The 24,918-nt window shown below is 43.4% G+C and overlaps 1 protein-coding gene across 4 annotated transcripts in view; it reads right to left on the reverse strand.

The window, feature by feature from the left end:
* Positions 1–1,228: 1,228 nt before the first annotated feature.
* ILDR2 (immunoglobulin like domain containing receptor 2) overlaps positions 1,229–24,918 on the reverse strand; it is a 62,590-nt gene continuing 38,900 nt past the window's right edge. For 2 of the 4 annotated variants that reach the window (XM_033196909.1, XM_033196907.1), the window contains 4 exons: positions 23,985–24,161; positions 15,372–15,485; positions 10,980–11,196; positions 8,213–9,765 (listed from right to left, as the gene is read on the reverse strand). In XM_033196909.1, the coding sequence (XP_033052800.1) occupies positions 9,054–9,765; positions 10,980–11,196; positions 15,372–15,485; positions 23,985–24,161 (1,220 nt within the window). In that variant the 3' untranslated portion in view covers positions 8,213–9,053. Of the gene's footprint in view, positions 7,451–8,212; positions 9,766–10,979; positions 11,197–15,371; positions 15,486–23,984; positions 24,162–24,918 lie in introns of those variants that run through there. The other 2 variants (XM_033196908.1, XM_033196910.1) reach the window with 2 other exon arrangements.

The following is a 24,918-nucleotide window of genomic DNA, read 5'->3' on the forward strand; positions in this document are numbered from 1 at the left end:
TAATGGGAAATCCAATCCACGGATTTAAGAAACACCACAAATCCTAATCTGGATAAATAAAAAGAAATCCACACCTGGTCACATGTTAATTAAACCAAAGAACACTAGAGACAAAAAAAAATCTTTAAAACAGCCAGAGAGATAAGACTAATAGGAAGGATAATTAAACTGGTAATTAATTGACTTCTCAAAAGCAAAAATAAAAGTCAGAAGGGAGTATAATAATAACTTCAATATCCTGAAAGAAAATAACTATCAATCTAGAATCATAACCAGTGAAATTATCTTTCAAGAACAAGAATGAAATAAAGACTTTTAAATCAACAAAGACTGATGAGTATCCTACCAACAAATCATTACTGAAGTAAACTTCCTTCAAAAAGAAAATATTTCAAAAGGAAGATCTGAAATACAGAAAAAAAAGATGTGCAGAAAAAACGTGGGTGATTCTAAAAAATACTTTATAAATAAAAACAAAAATATTTTATAAAGCTGAAAAACCAAGATGGAATTAAAACATAAGACAAAATAATACAAAATCCAGAGGAGGTAATCAGACTTAAACTGTTTTAGAGTCTGTCTTTAAATCTACATGTTAACATTTTTAAGTTAACTACTTAAAGAAAAAAATTGAGCCCAGATGCTTCAAGGAAAAACAGATTTTCTGCTTGACAAGGCCCCTAAAATTTGGAATTCCCTTGAGAGGGCTTAGCCATCCAAAACAGGATTAATAGTCCTCTGAGATATTTATCAATTCTTTTGCTAACAAAGGTTTTTAATTACCTCCTCTTAAGTATGGTGCTGTGGAATTTCTCAAATCTTTACAGAACTTAAAATGTCCTCCCATGAATAGCTTCCTTCCTGCCTTCCTCAAGTGTAATTTCTAGCAGGCACATGCTTGTGCCCGTCTTGGAAATGAGCTAGGTACCATCACCTTGGTTATCCAACCACCTTTCCTACCCCTCATCTCCTTCTGAATGTTACACAGTCTGTGGAGAGCAGTAAGAGTGACAACAGAATTTATCTAGCTTATTACAATCTATAAAAACATACCTTTTGCTCTGTCAGTACCAGCCCCCTCTGTAACCCCGCAATATGTATTCCTCTATTACTGTACTTACAACAATCAGAGGAGGACATGTATCATGATTCTTTCTCTTGCTGAGGCCATTGAATGTCAGATCATGATTAACTATAGTTGTGTTAATTATGAGTTCTTGGTAACAAATGTAGGTAAGAATTCTTTATTTAGTTTAAAACATTAAAACCAAATTCAATTTGTATGTCTGACACAGAAAAAAAAGGTCACGGACGACAGTAACACAAACATTTCAGTTTTGATGTCACAAGGCACAAAACAACGGACAGGCACAAAAACAACGGACAGGTGGCCCTCACGAAGCTAATTTCTCACCCTTCTCTTTCCCACTCTTCTATTCCCTTGTTCTTTATTCTCACAAAGCAAATTTTTTATGCAGTGGTGTCTAATACTTTTGTTAATAAAACGGCGTTTCCTTAAAGTCAAGGTAAAAGAGAAGCTATTTGTGTCTCTTTTGGCCTTCCCAGAAGAAATGAGTCAGACTAGTTACTTCATGTCCAGCCCTACCAAGAAACTCTAAGAAAAATTTAGCTAAACTACTATATCTTTTTCCTTCTCACATTCCTTGTCTCTCTATATCTAATCCCTCTTAGTTCTACCTAAAATCTTAAAATGTAGTGAAGATGCCAGATTTTTGCTGTTAAGCAGCTTCTGCCCGGAATTCTGAATCCAGATGAATCTGTAGTTTCGCTTAGAAACTTCTCTGCAAGGATTCCCCAGAAAACCTAAAGCACATATTGCCCCTCATAGCACAGCTAATGAAAATGAGGCTCTCAGCTGGGTTCAGTGGCTCATGTCTGCAATACCAGCACTTTAGGCAGCCAAGGTGGGAGGATCACTTGAGGCCAGGAGTTTGAGACAAGCCTGGGAAACATAGCTAGACTCCATCTCTACAAACAAACATACAAAAAAATTAGCTGGACATGGTGGCACATACCTGTAGTCCTACCTACTTGGGAGGTTGAGGGAGGAGGATTGCTTGAGCCCAGGACTTTGAGACTGCAGTGAGCTGATACCACCACTGCACTGCACTGTAGCATGGGCTACAGAGCAAGACCCTGTCTCAAAAAAAAAGAAAAAAGAAGAAAAAGAAAATGAAACTCTCCTTGAGTGAAGCCACAACTCCCTCTTAGATTAGCACTTGAGGAATGAATGGTGCTTAGCTAGATGAAGCAGCAACAGTGTCTGTCTTCATAGAGCTTCACCACATCCATGACATATGAACAAGCATCAAGTCTACGGCTCTTCTCACCTGATGTCTGGCTGTGAAGAGAAACTGGAATCAGAATATCCAGATTCCAGTCCCATGGGTATTTAAGGAATTGGAAAGATCCCTAGACAAGACAGTCAGAAGGCCTGGCTTTACAATTTTAAAAACCATTTGACTACGACAAGTCACTTAGTATTTTTCAACCTCAGTTTTACATTCTATGTAACAAGACCACAACATCTGCCTTGCCTCTATCACAGGAGTTGATGCTGGGATGAAAAGAAAGTGTTCTGTAAACAGTAATATGCCATAAAAATAACACAAATATTATTAGTATTAACCTTCTCCCCTTCAAATAGTGCTAAAGCTCAGGCTGCTGCTTAAAGCAGCTCAACATTGCCCTTGTGCCACTCTGATGTTAAAAGCCCCTTCTTCAAGCTTCATAGATCAGTTTACCAGATGACTAGGAGGTAGGATACTGGCAGAAAAAAGCCAGGCACTTTTTCCTTCTACGACTCTAAGTAGGGGCCCCCTATTTTAGTGAATTTGGATTTCTACATCCTATCAATCAATTTCAGACTTCCATTAACATGCTGGAGGCATTTAAATCTGATTTTGGAAGGATATATAATGAGGACTTTTATTATTCTTGTCCACCCAACTTTGGGTAAGACCAACGTGGAAGTGCTATTGGCCAGTCATCCTTATAATTTGTATGCTTTATAAAATGATTGAGTTTTTCCATTTCCCCAATGGCATCTTTTCCTTCTATTCATGATTTAAGTTTTGCTAAAAATATATCAAGGGAATGAGAAAATTACCTGTAATTCTTGTTGTCTGTTCTGAGACTGTCACAATAGATCACTATTCTGGGAATGGAAATATCTACAACAGGCTCCCTGGGAGTGCTCCTGACACTCCTTTCTCTCTGCCTGTTTTCCCACTACCACTACCATACTCTGGTGAGCCCATCCACGTCACAGCCAGACTTCTGAGAGACTCACCACAGCCAGCCCCAAAGGAGTGAGAGGGACCTCACCAGGACATCTGAAGAAAAAAATTCTAAGGCCCAAGGAAGCCTCAGGACTAGCTGTTTGGAGTACACCAGAGGTATGACTTAGTGCAACAATTTCCAAATGCATCTGATCTCAGGAGTCTCCTGGAATGCATATGAAAAATGTGAAGTCTGGCTCTAGACCCACCCAATCAATCTCCAAGGCAGGGTCCAACAATACCTTTTTAACAGCAGCAATCAAGTTAATTCTTATGGTTAGGCAATTTTGGGAAACACTGATCAGCAGAAAAGATCCAGAGGTTGGGAGTCTAAAGACCTAATCGGTTTGTGACTTCATTAATGGCAGTGATGGTTTCTTCACCTATTAAAAAAAAATTGGGTGTGTGTGGGGGGGTAAATCACAACAATATCTGTGACTTCAGCTTCCCTCAAAGGCAAGATCTAATCAGATTACCTATGGAGAAATTTTGTGGACTATTCCGAAATATTTACAGATGTGGTCGGGTGCCTTGGGTTTGGGTGGCAGCCTTTTCCCATCTCCAGTATGCCTAATCCTATGTCAAGTGCACAGTGAGGATCATGAGACGGGGGATGAGAGACCTAGCATCTCCGTGAGACCTGCCCTGTGTTGGCAAAGATGGGACCTGAGCTCCAGGAGCAGCTGATGCTGAGCTCCCCTGTGAGCATGCTCGGATGGAATAGCTGACATGCACCAAGTCCATGGCCATTGTCTCCAACTTCCTAATGAATCCATGCATGGCCTAGAGAAGCAGCTCATCTACCAGGGGACACCTCCTTGCCACCTGCATCCACACTCCCTCTTCCAGCATGTTCCTGACTCAGTGGTGACTCACAGGCAAGTACAGCAGCTTATGCGTCATCCCTCTGGGACCCCTGCTGCTCACCCTTTCCTGATCCTAATTCACCTCTTTCCAGTTCAGACTTTTGAATACTGGCTTTTCAGATCACCGAGCATATATTTAAATAGGATGATGGACAAACACATACAACACTTTAATATCAAAGTATTCCCATTTAAGTTTTTTAAAAAACTAAATCTCTGGGTTTATTATAATTTATCCATAGCACTATTTCATACTCTATGTATAAAATCTCCTTTCTTGAGCATGTCTTATTTCCCCTATTAAATTACAGGGTCCTAGTGGACTGAGATTATGTCTTACACAAGATTTACTTTGTACCCCAAAAAAACCTAGGAAAGAAGCTAACAAATATAACCATTTCCTATGCAGGACACACTATTCAAGGGAGAAGAAACAAAAGGACACATAGAGGAAAGTCAGGGGTGCTGAGGACAGCAAGCTTTGATTTGTCAACTCAGCCTTAACTCCTGTCCATATACCCAGAAACAACTGCCTTTTCTTTCTACTGAAGGCCTGGAAGTCTGAATGATTTATGCATTTCTACAAAGGACAACCTGGTTCCAACTCCCAAGGTTAATTCAGTAGCCTGCTATTTTCTTTGTATTTTTCAGTCTATCCATAGTTTTGTTGTCTTTGGAATTGCAGGTTTCCAATTTTAATAATTCTTTAATTCTTTCCCATTGCTACCCTCAACCTTCACCAAAATCATACGTCTTTAGCTTTTAAAAAAAACATTATTTTTGGTCTCTGCAGCTGGTGCTATGAGGCTCTTTGGTGGTGAAAAGCCTGACACAGTGCTCAGTATAAAGCAATAATAGCTACCACAGCTACCCAATATTCTCCAAATTTGCCTGAGCAAGTTGAAATCCAAAGCTGGTGACTAAGAAATGTTTTTTTATCATCTTTTCCATCTGAACTGGGGTCCACACAGACAGGCTAGACCTAGGCTTTCAGAGGCCAGGGACACCAGCAAGTCTAAAACTCAGCACCAGGGTTATGGCTTGTGTCTTCCAGCCCTTGGAAGTACCAGCACTGGGTTCAACTGTTTTCCTGATTTCTCTGGGACTGGCCAAAGCAACAGGGAAATTCTTTCGTAGGTCAATTCTCCAAGCAATGACACATACCAGCTCATCCCTCCGACCCTCACCCAGCCACTTTTTTATTTCATTGCAAACATAGGACGTTTTCTGGAAATGTCATGAAGTACAAATGGATACTAGAGGAACGGTACTCTGAGAATAGGGTCTAGCTCAAGTAAGGTGGCTCTGGAGAAGACCAAAAAGATGTTAAAGAACAGACCTTCTTCAGAGGTTGTCCACAGATCCACAGACAGGGAAGAAACCACTGCTGGATTAAGGGATAGCAAAGTCAAGCATTATCCTCCATTGATTTGACCCAAACATGTACTCCACAAGAGTGCACGGTGAAAAGTTTTGATAAAAATCTGTCAACAAAAGTGGAGGCTATGAGAAACACAAGTTTGGATGGAGTAAGGGGTTCATGGATGAACATTCAGACAAGAACGAGTCAGGTTTGTTCTTGAAGAGAAATTAACATAAAGAATGCATCAACTTCTCATGCCTTGAGTAGGAATCAGAAATTTGGGCTGGGTTCAGCTAGGCAGTTCTGTTGGTATTAGCTGGACTCACTCATATATCTGCAATCAGCTGAAAGTTGATGGGCTGTCAGATAGGGTGATGGGGTAACTGGGCCCTTTTCTTTTGTCATGCAGCAGGATAGTCCAGGCTTGTTCACCTGGTGGTAGTTGCAAGGTTCCCAAGGGCAGCAAAAGAGGACAAGCCCCATGCACAAGAACTTTTCAAGTCTCTGCTTGTGTCACATTTGTTGGGCTACTGGCTAAATCAAATCACACAGCCAACTCCAGATTCAAGGGGTAGGAAAAAAAGACGGCACCTCTTGATGAGAAGGAAGTTGTGGCCATTTTTGTTATCTACACAAATGACAAAATCCAGAAATCCAGTTTTGGAATTCAGGCAAAATCTATCATTTAGGCAAGGGTGGGAATAGGAAGTACTCCTTCCTGAGAAAGCAGTATCTCTAATCTCTTGAAAGCAGCCATAGTGGCAGACTAGTCAGGCCAAATGCTGTATGTTCCACATCCCCCATGTCCTAGAATGGCAGAACTGGGATGGCAGAAACAATGAATGGTAAGTGAAGCACAAAACCAGAAAAGATTGAGTGAAGTTTGTGGGTGAAATGGTCCACATTCAAAATATAACGAGACGATGTTATTTCCCTCTTAAATTCCTTCTCATTCTTTTCTATATGCATTACTGCTTTCTCCTCTTTTCTCCCTGCTCTCTTTCATGCGTGTATTTTAAGCATTTATCACAAGGCACCCGATGACAATCTAATCCGAGTGCAGAGGGAGGCAGGGCTCTGTGTGTGGCACCAATCTGTGGAAAGTCCAGGAGAGGGGAGGAAGAGAAGAGCCCTTAATGTCTAAGACTCAGATGTTGACATGTGCAGCAGAAAAGGAAAAAGCAGTTTACGTTCTCAGAATGGAAAAGGAAATACCACTTAGACAGCTTTTCAAAAAGGTATACTGGCTTTTGCTTTGTCCTAACCACTTAAGAATTGTCATTCAGAACAGCAAATTGAAGTCATTTCTGTGATTGTACCAGAGGTCACTGTCACTGAGCTCACCAAAGGCCTTTTGATTTTAGTGTAACAACAGTCATTGACTAGTGACTGAAAAGTGATGGGGATAAAAGGTATATCTTGACTTGAAGCTATCTTCCCTTGTCAGCAGGCCTTCTTCTAATAGTAGTAATAAATTCTTCTGTCTCTAAGTATAGCACAGGAGGTATAGAAAAGCATACTGTAGGCATAGGCAATTTCTGGAGATTAGCAGTCCAGAGCGAACTCTCTTTCAGAATTGTAAATGGAGTCCTGGTTCTGTTAAGGGAGGAGGTTGGGCAGGATAAACGCTATAGTTGAGAAACTCTGTATGTAGGAATATTCTTGCACATTCTTGCTTTCTTGGTAAGTTTCTCAAACTAGTTAGATGGGCACAGAGGTTTGAAATCAGCCTCCCTTAAAGGCTGCCTCCCATCCCTTGCCAAAGCAGAGGTCAGCAAATCTTCCAAGGTGATGGCCAGAGAAGGTCCCGGGTCTGCTGGCTCTTGGATTTGTGTCTTGTCCCCATAGTCCATTTCTCGTCATCCAGAGAAATGTTGACAACATCAGACCACAAGGGACATCCTGGTTGGAAAATCATTCTAGGAGAGAGCAGAAAGAGCCCAACATTAAGCCACATGCTAGTTAAAGAAAACAACCCATAACAGATGGCTCTCTGGGCAGAGTCCATAACCTGTTCAGTGCCAGGTACCCCTGACTCTCAGAACCTTTCATTAGACCTGTGATGGTTGATCCCAAGCCTCATAGAGGCTAAAGCCAGTGTACATCTGATAGGCTTAGTTCCATGGTCACAGAATTATGTCTTACACAAGATTTACTTTGTACCCCAAAAAAACCTAGGAAAGAAGCTAACAAATATAACCATTTCCTATGCAGGACACACTATTCAAGGGAGAAGAAACAAAAGGACACATAGAGGAAAGTCAGGGGTGCTGAGGACAGCAAGCTTTGATTTGTCAACTCAGCCTTAACTCCTGTCCATATACCCAGAAACAACTGCCTTTTCTTTCTACTGAAGGCCTGGAAGTCTGAATGATTTATGTATGTCTACAAAGGACAACCTGGTTCCAACTCCCAAGGTTAATTCAGTAGCCTGCTATTTTCTTTGTATTTTTCAGTCTATCTGAAAAATAGTTCAGATAGATAACTACTATGTTTAGAACTCCACAACAGCAAGTGTGGTTGGTATTCCATAAACCTGAAATCGCTTGAAAGCGTCTTCCCTACTCATAGTACTTTGGTTATTGTATTTTTTTATTTAAAGAAAAATAAAATACACTGCATTCCTTTGGAAGGGTTAATTGTATCAAAACTTTTTTCTGTTCATATTCCTTCTCCCCATACTAAACACTAAAGAAAATGTCCAGCTTGGATTCATAAAAAACAGAAGGAGGCAGGGTAATTGCAAAGGGGAGAAGCAGTTGTGCTTGGAGAGTGATCTCCAAAGCATGGGGGTCAGAGGCACTTGGTACCCCACAGTGGACATTTGTGACTGTCCCCCAACCTTTCTCTGAGGTCGAGGGCTCCCATTTTGGGGCTGTGGGATGGAGTAGGCAGCTCTTGGCATTTTGAAAATAATGAAGTCTATATAAGACCACTTACAAAAGAGACAATGAACTGGGTAGGGACCAAAGGATTTCCTTCGCATATACAAGCACAATACACTTTACACTCCATAAAACATCAAAGGAGGAGACATGAGTTGTCCTTTGAGTTGTCCTTGGCAAACAGCAGTGGCTCTTACCCTTCTCTGGGATGTGGATTCTTGAAAATCTGATGCAAGTTACAAACCCTCGCCCCAAGCAGGGCTGGGGAGGAATGCACATAGAAGCATGCATTGAAGATTCTGCACACAGACCTCAGAAGCCCACTAAGGGCCGTTGGTGGTGATGGCTCCTGGAATCCCTGATACTAAACCCTTCCGAGTTGGTTAAATACCTAATGCTCCCTGTAAAACCATCTACACGCCTTCAACTTTCTTCTTCTTTTTCAACTCTCCCAGCCCTTGCTTCCTTCCTTCATCTGACCCTGGACAGAGTGAGGTTGAAAAAGCCCCCAGCCTACCATCCGCGGATGAACTCGCCCAGGCAGGCCCCTGTGGCCTCTCCAGGCAGGGCCCTCCCGCCTCGCCACCTCCCCGGCCCCGGGACAGCGACACTGCCCGCCCTGCCTGGCGGCTCCCGCTCAGCCCCCTCGGAGGAGGGGAGGCAGATGCAGTCTCACGGTTTTCTTGGCGGGCTCCTTTTTCCTCCTCTTCTCCGAGTTGCTGTGGTAGGGCAGGTCGCGGCCACGGTAGGATGGGCCGCGGGTCAACTCCAGCTCGCTGTAGGGCGGCAGCGCGTCGTCGGATGCGTCCTCCTGGTCATCCTGCGACGAGCCGGCCTTGTAGGTGCCAGGCGGCGACCACGCATAGTACGAGGCGCTGCGCGGGCCAAGCTGCGCGCTCCGTTTGGACGGCGTCTCCAGGCTGCCGCCTCGGCTGGCGCCCTCGGGCCGCGGCTGCCGCTCCCGTGCGCCGCCCAGGTACGAGTGGTCGTATTTGGGCGCGGTGCCCGGCGTGCGGCTCACGAGCCGCGGCAGGTGCGCGTCCTCGGTGGGTCTGCGGCGCGCGGGGCTGAAGGCCCAGCCGCGGTCGGTGTCGGTCAGGGGCTCGCGGCTGCGGCTGCGCTGGCCGTAGTACTCCTCCAGGGAGTCGTCCTGGTAGAAGCTGCCGTGCGCCCGCGACTCCGAGCGCTCGAAGCGGCTCCCGCCCCGCGCCTCGTGGCTGTTGCCTTCGGCCCGACGGGGCCGCTGGCCGTAGGAGTCAGCGAAGGCCGCCAGCTCGTCCATGGAAACGGCCGGCACCCCCGTGGCAAAGTTCTTCCGTGACAGCATCTCGGATTTGGAGCGTGGCTGGCTGCGGGCAGAGGAGGAGGGGGTCAGACGGTCAGTCCCTCCCTCGAGCTCGAAGCAGAGCTCCAAGATCACCAATCGTGTCCTGGGGCTACGCTCAGGAGACCTCGGCCTGAGCCTTAGCTCCGCTCCAAGCTGGATGAAGCATTCCAGGTTCCTCTCACACCCCAGAACGTCAAGTGGGGGCAACCGAGTCTATCCCACTTGTGTGCCACGCATCAAAATGGAGTCGTGTGGATAGAACATATTCTGTGTCCTATGGAATACCAACACACCGTGGGGCTGCCTTCTGGTCATTATGTTGTGACCTCTCGTTGACAGCCACACGTCTCCAACCTCAAAGCCAGCGCAGGTGTCGTCAGTACACACACTTATGGTCCCAGGAATCCCTGTAATGTGTGGTGACACACAGAGAGGCCTTTTCTTCCCTCAGAGCCGAGGGCCAATTTACCTACTGGGGCAGGAGGGGAGAGGGCCCCTTGCAATTTGTAAGGGAAAGGCAAGGTCGACTGTCCTTTAAGGTAAAGGACAGATGAGTGGTGAAGGAGCTATTTAGGGGGAATAGCAAATCTTAACCTCCCACAATTGTTGTGGGAGACCACATCACCTGGGTAAGTGCCTTAGCACCTGGAAGTTTCCATTTTTCGAGCTTAAAATTGGGGACATTAATAGTAGCTGCCTTTTAGAGTTATGAGAATTAAATGCAAGAGAAGTGTTTGGCATTTTATCTTTCATATACCAAATGATCAAAAATGAGGGAGATGGCCAGGCATGATGGCTCATGCCTGTAATCCCAGCACTTTGGGAGGCCGAGGTGGGCGGATCGCTTGAGCTCAGGAGTTCAAGACCAGTCTGGGCAACATGGCAAAAACCTGTCTCTACCGAGAAAAAAAAAAAAAAAAGATGTGAGATGACGGGTGGGATTCTTTAAAGGTTATAGGATCAAAATATGAGAAGGGCAGAGATATATTAATGTTCATTAAAGGGTCTAGGGGACCCATTTCAAAGGTTTTGAATAATTCTACACATGTTGTCACAAGTGTGTCCTGTCTTGACAAATGTGAGATGTTCAATATCCTGTAGAAAGACAGATGTGTTAGGATAACCTGGAATGGGAGACAGAGATACTACTGGATGGTATCTTCCTTGCCTCTGATCTACCCTGCTTTCCAGCTCCTGCCCCTCACACCGACCAGACCTGCCCCTCACAGCCATCACCTGTGCCTGAAGCTCTCTCGATCCTCTTTGTTATACTCCATGGCTGAGGGCCCGCGGCTTGCCCCACTGCTGCCTCCCATGACACCTGACCAGTAGTCAGGATTGCTCTCCAAGTCCCCAGACACAGGGAACTGCTTGCTTCTCATCTGACAGAAAGATTGGCGGAAATTGCTGTCCTCCTCATGTAGGGAACTGAGTTCTGAGATGGTGTTGTTATCTGCAGGGACAAAACCAGGCATCATAGAACGTTCTATGTGTTACTCTGTGTTCGACAGGAAGGGAATCCTGTTAGGGGCTGAGACCCTAGGCTGCAGGAAACTCCCGCCTCATTCCTGTCCAGGGTGGGTTGTAAACCTGAACTAGTGGTGTTTGCATTCTTAGCTCAGCAGGAATTGGCTCCAGTTTGAAGCCTACTTGCTTACAGAGAGGGAGGTTCCTACATGCTCTGTTCTTGGAATAGGAGAACAAGTTTGTTATTGTTGCACCTAAGGCAGGCTTTCCTCAGGCTCTCTGTTGCTGGCCTCCTCCTAGTAACATCATCATCCTTGTTCAAATGTTTTCTTCTTCCTTTATAATTCTGTGATGAGCTGTGTTGATCCTAGGCATGTTAAGCCAGAAAGAGAAAAAGAGAGACAGAAGCCACAGATCGCAGCATCTTCCTTACTGCTGGCTCAGTCCTAAGGTGGACCTTCAGAGCCAGTCCCGCCATATGCTGTAGAGGCACCGCATTCTGGCCTCCTTTGGCTGTGCCCCTCCCCAGACAGCAAGAAGTCCACAGAATAGTTGAATAGTCAAGGGGAAACATGTACCTAGTATCCATATACCCACTGCCTTAGCCCATGCTCATCTAGGAACCTGGAAGATCCTGCTCAAGTAGCACCAAGCCTACTTTCAGCACTTGGGCAGACCTCTTCCCCTCTCCCAAAAAATTTTTCCAGGGGTATGTGTCCATGAGTGGCTAGGCCAGCATTTTGGAAATATGGGAAGAAAAGGGGGTTGTGCTGTACTTATACCTGTGGGCCTCTACTTATACTCTGGCCCCAGCCCAAAAATATAAATGGGGGTATCTAGTCACAGCTTTCTAATTTCCTAAAGTGGCCTGATTAGCTTTTTGCAAAAGCAGTTGTGAACAAGGACCAGAATCACAGTCTGGAAAGGAAAAAATAAACAAAAACTCAACTATTTATTTATACAACTTTGAAATGTATTGAATTTCACTGTACTTAAAAAATAAATCTAGTGAATCTATTTGCCATGTAACTGAATCCGTTTGTTTTCTAAAATCCTTTAATTAGAACTTCAAAATATTATCAGAAACAACATTTACCAAATTTCAGGCCTACCTGTTGAGTGAGAGGTGGGCCAAAATAAGATGTGGAAATATGTGTCTCAGATTCCCTCTACTTCCCCCACTCGCTATCCCCAGGAGTCCTTGGAGGAACAGGGGATTTTTGCACAAAGATGAGGGAGGGTCTCCCAACACAGCCTCCTAGTTCTGTTTCACCAGGGACACGCATTTACCATGAATGCCATTCAGTTTAATCGTGCAATCCGTTGATTTTTAATTATAATTTAATGTTTAACATTTTCTTCCATGTAAAAAGAAGGGACTATGCCTATTTTAAGGAAAATAACTCGGATACTATTGATTACTAAAATCTAGAACTTTCCCTTTCTCATGATCCCCATGAATTCCAATATCCCAGGGATCACACAGAAGAGGCTTTTAAAATGCACCAAATGAGCCTACTGAAAAATAGCATTGTTGGCTCAGAACTTTCCTTAAACTTCAGGGAATACTTCATTTTTCTCATTTATCTAGATAGTGAGGACGATCTATGTTTCACTATTCACAGTGATGGACTGTCTAAGTTGTATGTTGTGCTAAAATTTCTGCCAAGTTGAACACAAACATCGACCTGCCCCCATATCACAGACATCCATAATGTAACTCTAGGATAGGGGTAAGCAAAGTTCATTTTGTTAAAGGCCAGAGAGTAAATATTTTAGGTTTTGCAAGCCACATTGGCACAACTATTCAATTCTGCCACTGTAGCATGAAAGCAGTCATAGATGCAACATAAGTGAATTGGCATGGCTGTATTCCAATAAACCTTTATTTACAAAAATAGGAAGTGGGGCTGGGCATGGTGGTTCATGCCCATAAAATCCCAGCACTTTGTGCTTTGTGAGATCAGTGAGGGAGGACTGCTTGAGCCCAGGAGTTTGAGACCAGCCTGGGCAACATGGCAAGATCTTCATCTTTATAAAAAATAAAAAAATTAGTTGTGCATGGTGCCACACGTGTGGCCTGTGGTCCCAGTTACTGGGGAGGCTTAAGTGGAAGGATCCCTTGAGCCCAGGAAGTTGAGGCTGCAGTGAGCTGTGTTTGTGCCACTGCACTCCAGCCTGGATAACAGAGCGAGACCTTGTGTCAAAAAAAAAAAAAAAAAAAGGAAGTGAAATATATTTGGCCCAGGAGATATAGTTTGCTGAGCCCTGTACTAGAACTCCCCAGACTAAAAACATCCCCCAAACAACCCCCACATTTAGAAGGGCAAAGCAAATGAGGACCATACTGGCTAGCAAATTCATGAGCCTGGACCTCAGACTCAATTCTTACAGAATCTATTACTCTCCTGCCCCAACCTGAAACCATGAGATCCATTTTATAATGAGATTTCAAGATTGTCCACTTCCATGATTCACCCCATGGTTTACTATGTTCTTCAGGAATAGAACTTCTCAAAGTAAACAGTATTCCTATTTTATCTCTATGCAGTTATTATAATATTAACTTGCAGGTTCCAGGAGATCAGGGTTCCAGTTCTGGCACTGGCACCGAGTACTGGCGCCTGTTACTTTCCCTCTCTGCCTTAGTGAAGGGGATGGATTCAACAACCTCAGAATCCCTTCCAGTTCTAGCATTCTAAAGTCCTATTAGCTAGAAGGCTATGGTCTCTGAATAGAACGGAGCCATGGAGCCATCCACATTATAGCCATGGAACCATCCACAGTTAGCTCAAGTGTTTCTTGTGGAAAGAGCACAGGACTGGGAATCAGAAGAGCTGGAATCTTGTCCTAATTGTGTCACTGCATCCCTAGGTTTCTCTTTCCTCATCTGCACACTACAAAGATTGACCTAGGCCATCTCTAAGATCCCCTTCGACTGTAAGAGTACCTTATGACCAGTAAGCCCCTAGAGGCCATTTTAATCGAGTAGAGAGAGACAGGAGACATCACCTAAACCAGAATTCTTCCTTTAGTTTTAACCTTAGCTGGTTAACTTTTTCTCTGAGCTGTGAGGTTCGCAGATTTCCTGCACAGACTCCTCTGTGGTCCCTGACTCACTCTGTCTCTGGCCCCTTACAGGGATCCATGACAACATTGTTACAACTAGCTTGTCAAGTGCAGTGACATCTGCATTCCTGACATTCCAATCTGGAAATGGTCTTTTTATAGTCAGTGCGGTGGGAGGATACAGCAATGGATACAACGCAGACAGGATGAATTTAGAATTGCAAACTGGGTGGAATATGTTGTCCTTAATCTGAATAAAGCTCCTCTAGTCTGGGACTGTTTCCCCAACAATTCCGTCAAGTCTCTCGTTAGTTCCAAGAAGAGGAGGGTAAAGAGACAGCGTAATGACCTCACTTCCACACCCGCCAGCACCCTCTGATAATGAGCTTGTCCATGTGGGACCTGCCCTGTGTTACCTCCCATGATACATGATAAGTTGGAATCCACCCCAAGAATCAGCTGTGTCAGCTGCAAGTATCCAAGGGCTGGGGCTGAGTTAAGGGTTGGGGCCCGGCCACTTCAGACTTAGTATTCAAAAAGTTCTTTTGATAAGAGGAGCAGCCTCTTTGCTTGCCCCTTAATCTTTGTTGTTGGGCATCTTTGAGAAGCGACAACCTCTTTTTTCCAGATTCATGTGCCAGACTTGTTCTTTTACTTTCAGGAGGCCTCCTTGCAGCAAGTTGGTGATTGTATTGTCCAAGGTTAGGGCCCTTCACATTGGAAAAAGACTGATACTTAAGCTTCCACATCTTAAGACATTACTTTGAATATATTTTAAAGGTAGTAGAAGGGAAAGACTATTTTAATAAAGCATTCCAAACCCCAGGATAACACAGCCCCAGCAATACTGACTGCCCCATGGAGAGAACCAACACAAACCAAGATGCTACCGAATTGCTCTATTCTTCATACCAGAAGACCTGTTTTTCCCCTCTGTGTACTGAGAGCTACTTTCTTCAGTAGTGTCACCAGTACCCCTGTTAATTCTAAGCCTGTAAGCTCAGGGCTATCCAAGTTTGGTGACCCCCAAATCCCCTTAACATACTAACTCCTGCATAATGCACAGATCATAGAAAACTAACAGATGCTCACATCTGCCTCTCATCCTTCTGGCTGGATCAAACTGAGCCAGCTCCTTCTCAACATAGTACAGGACCTTCATGGAGTCTCTCTCTTTGTCAGCCTGGATCCGGTAACCTTTGCGAACTGTTGAGAAAAGCACAAGAAGGTGAGCTGAAAAAGGAAAATATCAGGAGAAGGAGGCCTCCATTTATTTTACCAAGTAAAAAATAGGGTTTCCAATTATAACAACTCTTGTTGAAATCACCCAGAAATAACAATCTATATTTATACATATGGGACCATATCTGTGATCCCCTTTATCAGATGGCGCCACTGGAATGGAGGACCTAAAAGTCAACAACAAAATTCCATTACAGTCTATTTTTAGTCATTTGTTAACCTCTGCTTCCTATCTGTTGACCTCCTACAGCTCCACTTAGCGCTCATCTCCTCAATGCTTTCGCGTTCCATTGGAGGAGTGTATTCACACTAAAAAAAGACCACTTTCTAGATTGAGGACATGTGTCACTCTACTGTCTGAGGATCCCAACTTCACTTTGTGGTAGCACAGGTAACTTACAGATACTCAAACATCAAGGACCTTGACAAAGTTGGCCTGAAAGCTTTGAGTTGCCTAGAAGATAGTGCAAAAATTCCTTAAACTGAGTTGTATATAAGAACTAGTATTAATTTCTAAACCATATACATAGTAGTACAAAACAAAATTCAAACTATGTCGATTTTTAATTATGGTTCCATTTTATTTCTTCAGCATTTTCCTTTCAGAAAAACGAATACTGTATTTTAGACATGATTAATTTGACCTGCTGTGATGTGGTTACAAGCAGCTGTTATGTTCAGGGCTTAATAAAAAACAAAACTAAAGCAGGAGAGAGAACATCTCCTACATCCCTATCACTCATATTGTCAGAGACAAAGGCTGTTTAAGCCCCATATCACTTAAGTATCAGTCTAGCCCAATACCAGCCCCAAAAGTGATAGATACCAGTGGGCCTAATGCAGATAAGAGGAAAAGGAAAAAAATGAAAGAGAGAAGGGAATGATGGGATGGGTATTGAAAAATAATGGTAATTAGTCAGTACTTACTGGGCACTGAAAATGTGCTAGGTACTGTGCTAAATGCTTTACATGGACATTTGTTCCTCAGAACCACCTGAAACAGTACTATTATCAGCCACATTTTATGTTTGAGAAAATTTTGGGTCAGAGGGGTTTCATAACTTGCCCAGGAAAAATTTAGCAGTGCCAGGGCTGGAACCATGCAGTCTGATGGAAGCTTAACCATATCTGGGCATCCTGCCTCTCTAGAGTCTAGGAAGAGAGGTAGTAAGAAGAGAAAGGTGAGAAAGACAAGGAAGGAAAGCCCAGAGTAAGAAATGCTTTAGCTATGCCATGGGTTGTATGGTCTGCACAGCATGGTCCTATCTTCCAGCTATTTAGGACTTTTCAATGGGATGTAAGCTAGTGACCTAACTCCAACATTCCCTGTTCCCAAAGTGGGGCAAACACCATAAAGAAACCATATGACTGCATGTAAATCCAGAGAAAACCCTGCTGTCTAGTGTCTGGCCACGTTACCCTGGCTGCGGACAAAGCCCTCCCACACAAGCTATTTACATGGAAGATTAAAATATAAAATTCCAAACCACTCTAATTGTAGTCCAAGCACTAAAAACAGAAGTCACCCACACACCCATTTGCAGGTGCACTGATTTTCTATATGAGAATATACTGGGCAGTCCACATTCATCTCACATTGTGGAATTACTTAGAAAAAAAAAGTAATGAATCTCAGTATACACTTTTTAGTGGCACTACCTCTCAGAAGTTAGATTCATAATCCTTGCGTGGAAGCAATGATTAGCAGAAATACTTTTATTTATCAAGCTAAACATTCTTCTGTCTCTACAGAGGCATTTACTGAGTTGTACAGACAGTTCAATTAAAATGCAATTATCCCACGGAACTTCTATGTTTGTTCTGGAGGCAGTTATGTCTGATGGATGAGGCTCTGGTCTGGGAAGTGAGGAACTGGACATCATGTACGCATGCTGTGCTATTTATTGAGGGACCTCAAAGAAATGGTGACCTATCTAGGACTCAGTTTTCATGTCTATAAAATGCAATGAATACTTCCCAACCTTTAAATAATCTCTTAATGATGAGAGGACAACTAAGACCAAATCAGTGGAGCACTTTGGGTTCTCTGTCATTATCAGGAGCTGCTCAAATACTGCCTCAGCCAAAGGGCTTTCTTTGATTCTCATAGCTTGAAAAGTTCTCTCTCGCTAACTTACAAATTATTCAGTTTGATTTTACTATTGCCCTTAATATATTCTAGTTTGTTTCAAGTTATCTGTATAAATGTCCAATTTTCTCAAAGATTCTTGAAGGAAAAAAATCCTTATGGTTCTAGATCTCCATGTGCCTAAAACCATGCTTTACACATAGTGGAGAACTTAAAAAATGTTCGTTGCACTGCTGTCAGCCTGGGAATTGGGGCAGGGTTAATGGTTTCTTTGAAAAGTGCATTTTCAGTAGAGTTTTCCTCTCTAGACTGCAAACTTCCTGAGAGCAAGGACTAGGTTCACTTCTGCATCCCCAGCACCTAGCATAGAGCCTGGCACATTGTAGACATTTGAAATATGTGTGTTTGTAATGAATGAAGGAATGAGTGAATGAATGAGGAGAAACTGGGAATAGAAACCATAAGAGATCATAACATATAGCAGATGAGGCCACATGGCTGGCTTATTGGAGAATTTTGACCAGGAAGGGAAAGGCTTGGATCGTAGAAAAGTTTAGATAAGTATCATGATGATGATGATTATTAATTATTTTTTAAGGAAAACTAGCAGGTCTGTAGGCACTATGAAAAGGGCCTACCCTACCTGCAGCTGTGGTTTTATCGAGGTGTTCTAATTTGTGAAGCACTGTTATGGTAAACATTCAGTGATACTGAGCTAGAGGTCATGGGGGAGGGGGCCCATAAAGTTGTTGCTACATGGAACAATGTACCAGCTGTGCCCTGGTGGAGAGAGACAGTCGGTGAGAGATGGCTGCTACCCTGAGAAGCAGCTGGAGGATCCTCAGTTAATTGCCACTTGGACTACAGCATAGTTTTCTATGTCATTATAACAAATTACACTCCTCATTAGGATACAGATTTGATTGTGTATGCAGAGGTTATCATGTCCCTGAAAAGTTACAGTAACCATTTATAGCCTCAAATGAAGATGATGGTTTTGCCTTCAGTACTGGCATTATAAGGAAACTCCACTGTACCAGATACTTTCGGCCTTGACTTCTTAGTCACAGCAGCCATGACTTCAGAAATCTAAATTCCTCTAATTTGTCAAAAAAGACGGAGGCAAAGTATTGATCTTTTGACTTTAGGAGTATCATCCATTTAGTTTCAGTAGTTAAAAACCTGGGCAACCCTCCTTTTAAAAGCTATTGGACTTTTTAAAAATGATAAGCTACAAGTTGAAATACACTAAACTATTCTCTGATCCTGGTAGAATCTGGCTCTATGTCACATATATTCTGAGGAGCATATGAAACACCAGAAAACCTTTCCTGGTCTCTCCTCTCCAAGGATGAGATTTTCCTTTCTGAGCTGGCATCATGAATCAATCTTATAATATACTGCCTTGTATTACTTACTCTTTTATTTCCACTTACAAGCCCCAGCGACCACCTGATAGACTGTAAATTCCTTGCGGGCAGGTAAAATTTGCAGGCATTCATTAAATTTTTCTTGATTTGAAAGCAAATAACATGGTGTCAAATTGATTTTTATCTGTAATTTGTCTGAAGATCAGAGAACTCTCTGGGAAATATGGTGATGTTTTAACAAGAAATGTCCTAGACTATTTAACAAGAAATGCCCTAGACTACTGGCCAAAGTTCAACATATTTGGAAAATGACTTTTTTTTTTCCCCAGTGATGTTTCAGTTTAAGATCGATGGATGATTTATCTGTTTTCAAGTTCAGTCTGGCCCAAGTCCTTTGGTTGCTGTGGCTCTTCATACTTCACCTCCTCTAATTTATTAGCCTTGCCAACTTCAATTTTACCAGAGGGGGATATTGGGATATTCACTTTGATGCCAAACTATAATTTTAAAAATTCTTATTGCTGAAGGATTTTCGCTGATACTTTTGACCCAATTAAGGTTTAGGAAGTTTTCAGCTAATTTCCCTATTACAGCCAAAATCCAACTTGTAAAACTTGCAAAAGAAGCCTCTGAGGCAGATACTCATGGATATAGCCTTGTTCTTCCTGTCCTATCTTAATAAGCTAAGTAAAGCTGTTTATGGATGATGGAACAGCTGCCAGATTCCACCCCCAAGGTGACAGCAGCTCAGCTGTGGGAGAAGTGATTCTTAAAATTTGCATATTCTCTGTGTACATACAGTAGGCATATATATAGATACACATCCTTATTAATTTTGAAAATGACATTTCAAAACCCTACTTGCCTACTCAATTCTTTTGCATGAAGAATGGGTGGAGGACAGGTAGATGTAGAAACAAAATGGATTAGAGCAAAGCAGAGTAGCTGTGGAAGGACCAGGTGGGAGATAATTGTGTTAGGCAAGGTGGGAGGTAATGGCAGCAAGGACTAGGACAGTTTCAGTAGAGACGGAGGAAAAGAAACCAACTCAAGGTTATTTTGAGTTACAATCGAAAGGACTTGGTGACCAACTGGATGAGGGAAGTGGGGGAGAAGGAAGGGATAAGGATGAAGTCTCTGCTTCTGGTTTGGGCTAAAAGGTGGACAACAATGCCATCCACTGAGATAAGATATGTAGAAGCTGGTTCAAAGTGAAGAAGCAGCAGATTAATTCAATTTCCGAGGGGCTGAGGTTGAAATGCCTACAAAACACCCAGGTGGAGAGATCCAGAAGACAGTTGGATATATAGTATTGAGGAGCAAAAGAGAGGCTGGAGATAATGATTAGAAGTCATCAGCATATAGATGATGACTGAAGCCACAGGAGTGAATAAGGTTTCCCAGGGAGAGGACTTCAAACAAAACAGGAACATCTGGAGGATGCACAGTGGAAGAACACCCAGCATACATGGAGATAGGTAAGAAAAATTACAAAGTACAGTGCTGAGAAAGGCAAAGAAAGATGAGCGCCTCAGAGTGGCAATGCTTTTGAGAAGTCAAGGGAAGTAAGAATTGAAAAGCATCCATTAAATTTAGCAATCAGACAATCTTAGCAAGAGCTGGTTTCTGGAGTGGTAAAAGCAATAGCAAGATGGAAGGGAGCCGGGGAGTTGGTGACAGCAGAGGGAAAGGAAACATTTAATATTCAAAACTCTTTCAAGGAGTTTGGCTGTGAAGAAGAGTAAACGGACAGGAAAGCAACATCCGAGGACCACAGGATTTTTGTGAATTGTTGTATTTTAACGGGAGAGACTTTAGCATATTTTGAATGCTGACAGGAAGGAGTCACTAAAGAAGAAAAGAATGGAGATGTGAGGTGGGAACAGGGCGGAGTGTGGGTATTCAACAGAGAGAGAGCCTTGACAAAGCTGCAAGGGATGGATCCAGAGCAGCACAGAAGCAGGCAGTCTTCTTGTATGGTAACAAGGTCTCAAGCAGCTGCCATGAAGAATGTGAGAAGGAACTAGAGTGCCTCTTACCATTCGGGAACCAACTGGCTATACTATATATAGTTCATCAAAGATGCCCTTTTCAACCACACAGTGTTCAAAAGACTATTGTGTACAAACGTAATCTGAAAAATTAGTGTTGTGAAATAATTACCCTAAAATTTAAGTAGCATATAAATATAAAATAGGCTAAATTGACATTTTTGTAAATTAACATTTCTTAACATTTGTAATGTTCTTTAAAGAATAATCTACATGGAACACTGGCATAAGTCACCTTGGCTAAAGGAGGACTAGCCAAACACCATCACTAACACTCCTCATGGGACCATGAGTACAGAAGTGTGTCTGGTGAGGATCATGAAGAAGTCTGTTCTGGCTCCACCAGCCAGACCATGACAGCATGGGCCAGACTAGCTGCGGTGACACTGATCACCACCCTTCCTCTTTTTCCTTGCTAACAGAACCCTGATTTTGTTCACTTCCAAAGTAAACAGTTGTTTAGGCCTAAGAGGTGAGTCTTGAGTAGTTCAAGCCAATTTTGTTTATGAATAGGCATGAGCCTAATTCTTGCCGATAAAACTAAAAGGGAAAGTCTGCTGGAAAAGTTTTTCTCACTCTTGAAAAAAGTGGTACAAGGAAGAGAATACCATTTTCAATCTCTGAATGTGCTTAATTACCTGGAACTATGCAGTCATCAAGAGATCATGAGGTGAGCCAGCTGAGGAGGACAGAGGATGTGCTCAGGATAACAGAACAAAAGACAGAAAAAACTAGGTCCTTCAGGGCTGCTACCTGAACTGTTCTATTAACCAATCCTGGAACTACCTTACCTTGACATTTCTTGTTATGTGAAATAATATATTTTCCTATTTTATTGCCACTTCTAATTACAATTGGTTAGTATGGCAGAATGCGACCAAAATGGTTGAACTGCAACGAAGAGAAACTGGGGAAAAGATAGAAAACGAGAAAGAGCAAGTACTTGCTATTCTGTGAATATACGAACAGTTTTGTTAGATAACCCATTAAATAAAAAATAAGGGGGAAAGGATTCTGGTGGGAAGAAAGATTAGAAAAAAGGCAAATAAAGAGTATAAGTTCCACCGATGTCTCTTTTGCCCACTTAATCTTTCATGGAAATGGACTATATTGTCTTTATTTATCTAATTCCCTGTGTGTCACTGATCATTAACTTTTACTTCTCAGTCTGTGACTCATCCTGTATCAGATGTCAGAATTCTACTAATAGCTCCTGGGAGAGAAAAATACAAATCCCAATTACTTGCTGAGGATATCCACTCATTCTACAATCAGGCACTGGCAGCTCATTAGGTGGGCTAGATACCCTTCCTCACTTCACAATAGAGGCAGCCCAGATAACTCCAGGGAAGAAATGTCTGTTTTACCAACCCTAGCGGCTCATCTACATCTAGGGATTTAAAAATCACCTTCTAAATGTATAGCACATACAATACTAACCTTCACTACCCTGTAATCCTGTTCAAATGCCTCCAGAAAAGCTATATTTTAATGCCCCTCTACCTCTCCACCCTACCCTGCCCCTCCACCTATACCTCCTACTTACCCCTGCCTATAACCACAAGTTAATAGTGCCTCAAATGGGGGTAACCTTCAACTAAATCAGCTCTCCTTACCACTTATTTCAATTCCGTCTATGATCTATGATCTAGACAACTTGAGGTCATCCTAAAGCCTCCTTTTCCTTCATTCCCCAATATCTCATTATTTCTTTCAAAGTGTCTCTCAGCTTTACCCACACATTTCACTTCCATTGTCTCTATCATAATCTAGATGCTCACATATCTCAACCACTTCAACCACACCTTAGCTCATGTTCTCTGGCTCTACTGTCTCCTGCTTGCCACTCCCTTTGTCATGGTGCCACCTCTGCCCTCAGGAGTCTGCCCACAGTGGCTCTCACACCAAGTCCCAGACCTTCTGGAGGAGTTTCAAGGCCCTCTCCAATCTGGCTCCATCATATCCTACCTTCTTCCAGTCAATTTGACAAACTGGACACTGTCACATACTCACACTATGTTCTTGCAGCTCTGGGATTTCATCACGCTGACCTTCCCAGTTGGGGTGTTCAGTATCCCCTGAATGTGCTTTCCTAAATCCTATTCATTCCTCTAGGCCCAGCTCAAATTTCACCTCCTCCCTGAAGCTTTTGTAACCAGTCCAGCTCTTTCTTCTTTGAACTGATTGTCTTTTTTTTTTTTTTTTTTTTTTTTTTTTTTTTTGAGGCGGAGTCTCGCTCTGCCGCCCAGGCTGGAGTGCAGTGGCCGGATCTCAGCTCACTGCAAGCTCCGCCTCCCGGTTCACGCCATTCTCCTGCCTCAGCCTCCCAAGTAGCTGGGACTACAGGCGCCCGCCATCTCGCCCGGCTAGTTTTTTGTATTTTTTAGTAGAGACGGGGTTTCACCATGTTAGCCAGGATGGTCTCGATCTGCTGACCTCGTGATCCACCCGTCTCGGCCTCCCAAAGTGCTGGGATTACAGGCTTGAGCCACCGCGCCCGGCCTGAACTGATTGTCTTTAGCATACTCTTTAGCATCTGATTGTCCTAATAAAGGTCCATTCTCTCCTTGACCAGGCCATGCTGCTTGTCAGAGAAACCATGTCCTACACTTCTTGCAGGCCCTCACAGTACTAGTGGACTCCTGTAGGTAGGGATGAAACAACTATTTGCTAACTGAATAATCAACATTCAAGGGATACCTTGTCTCTTTTCTTATAGTTTTAGTAATTGAGGAGCCTAGGGAGAAGGCAGGGGTCAGCAACGTCCTGTAGCCCTTGGAAAGCATGACATGTACCCCAAAAGATATCTGACATAGCTGGAAGGATCCCATTTCTGGAGTGGAGAAAACTATTTTCCAAAGACACATCACTGAACTGACTGTTCTTAACAACAAGGAACCACTATGGGGGCCCGAGACAAGCATGGGGCAGGGCAGTCTGGAACTACATTTACCACTGTGGCTTCCTCCAGTGGAGTCACTTGGTGCCAAGGGAGGTGGATGCGGCTTGTCCATCAGCATGCCAGATGAGGGGGCTCCTCCCAAAGGGACAGAGGGGATGGAGTAAGGGCCGGGGACACCGGAGACAGAGGGAGGGTACCCGGCCTTTGCTGCTTTCCCTGCTTCATACACTGTGGAGGGAGATCAAGAGCAAGAGAGATTATGTCGTCCCACCCTCCACAACCCTCACACCAAAAATCCCTGAGGATGCACTTCAGGGAGCTCCTGGATGTGTGTATGTGCACATGTGAGTGTTTGTTCTCCTAGAACAGAACTGATTAATCAGAATCACTGTCCCCCACTCCCTTGGACTCCTCCAGCTCCACCAAACGGCAACGACATAAGGAATTACCGTGTTTAGTACCTGACAAATAAGTAATTAAGTGGTTCTGGGAGCTGTCACAGCAGCATCCCCAGTGACGGCAGCAGCCCACTCTTCCCCACACTGTCTGGAGGCTGCCTCGGCCCCTCTGGAGGCAGCCTAGCACAGGGACTGCCCAGGGCTGCTTCAAGGAGGATCCTGAACCTTCTCTTGAGAAGGAAAGCAAGTAATGGGCTTGCACATTGTCCCTGCTCTGTGATTTCAAAAGCAGAGCAAATAACCTGATTCTTCCTAGAAACTGCTTTATTCCTGAAGATACTAAAGATACCTGGTGTACCGCTCTCTTTCAAGACGTGTTTGGTTTATGGAGGGGTACCAAACTTAATGTCTATATGGGCTTGGCCAGTAAGGTAAAAATTGTGACTCCTCAAATGAGAACTAGGCCCTATTGTAGCCCATGTCATCATGGGAGTAAATAAAACAAATCTGTGGCAGGGTGGGTGCCCAAAGGCCACAGTTTGCACACTCTTCTTATATAAAAAGGAGGTTCTCTGCATGAGAAAGGA

The sequence above is a fragment of the Trachypithecus francoisi genome, unplaced genomic scaffold, assembly GCF_009764315.1.
Source record: "Trachypithecus francoisi isolate TF-2019V2 unplaced genomic scaffold, Tfra_2.0 Lachesis_group5, whole genome shotgun sequence".
NCBI classification, from domain to species: domain Eukaryota; kingdom Metazoa; phylum Chordata; class Mammalia; order Primates; family Cercopithecidae; genus Trachypithecus; species Trachypithecus francoisi.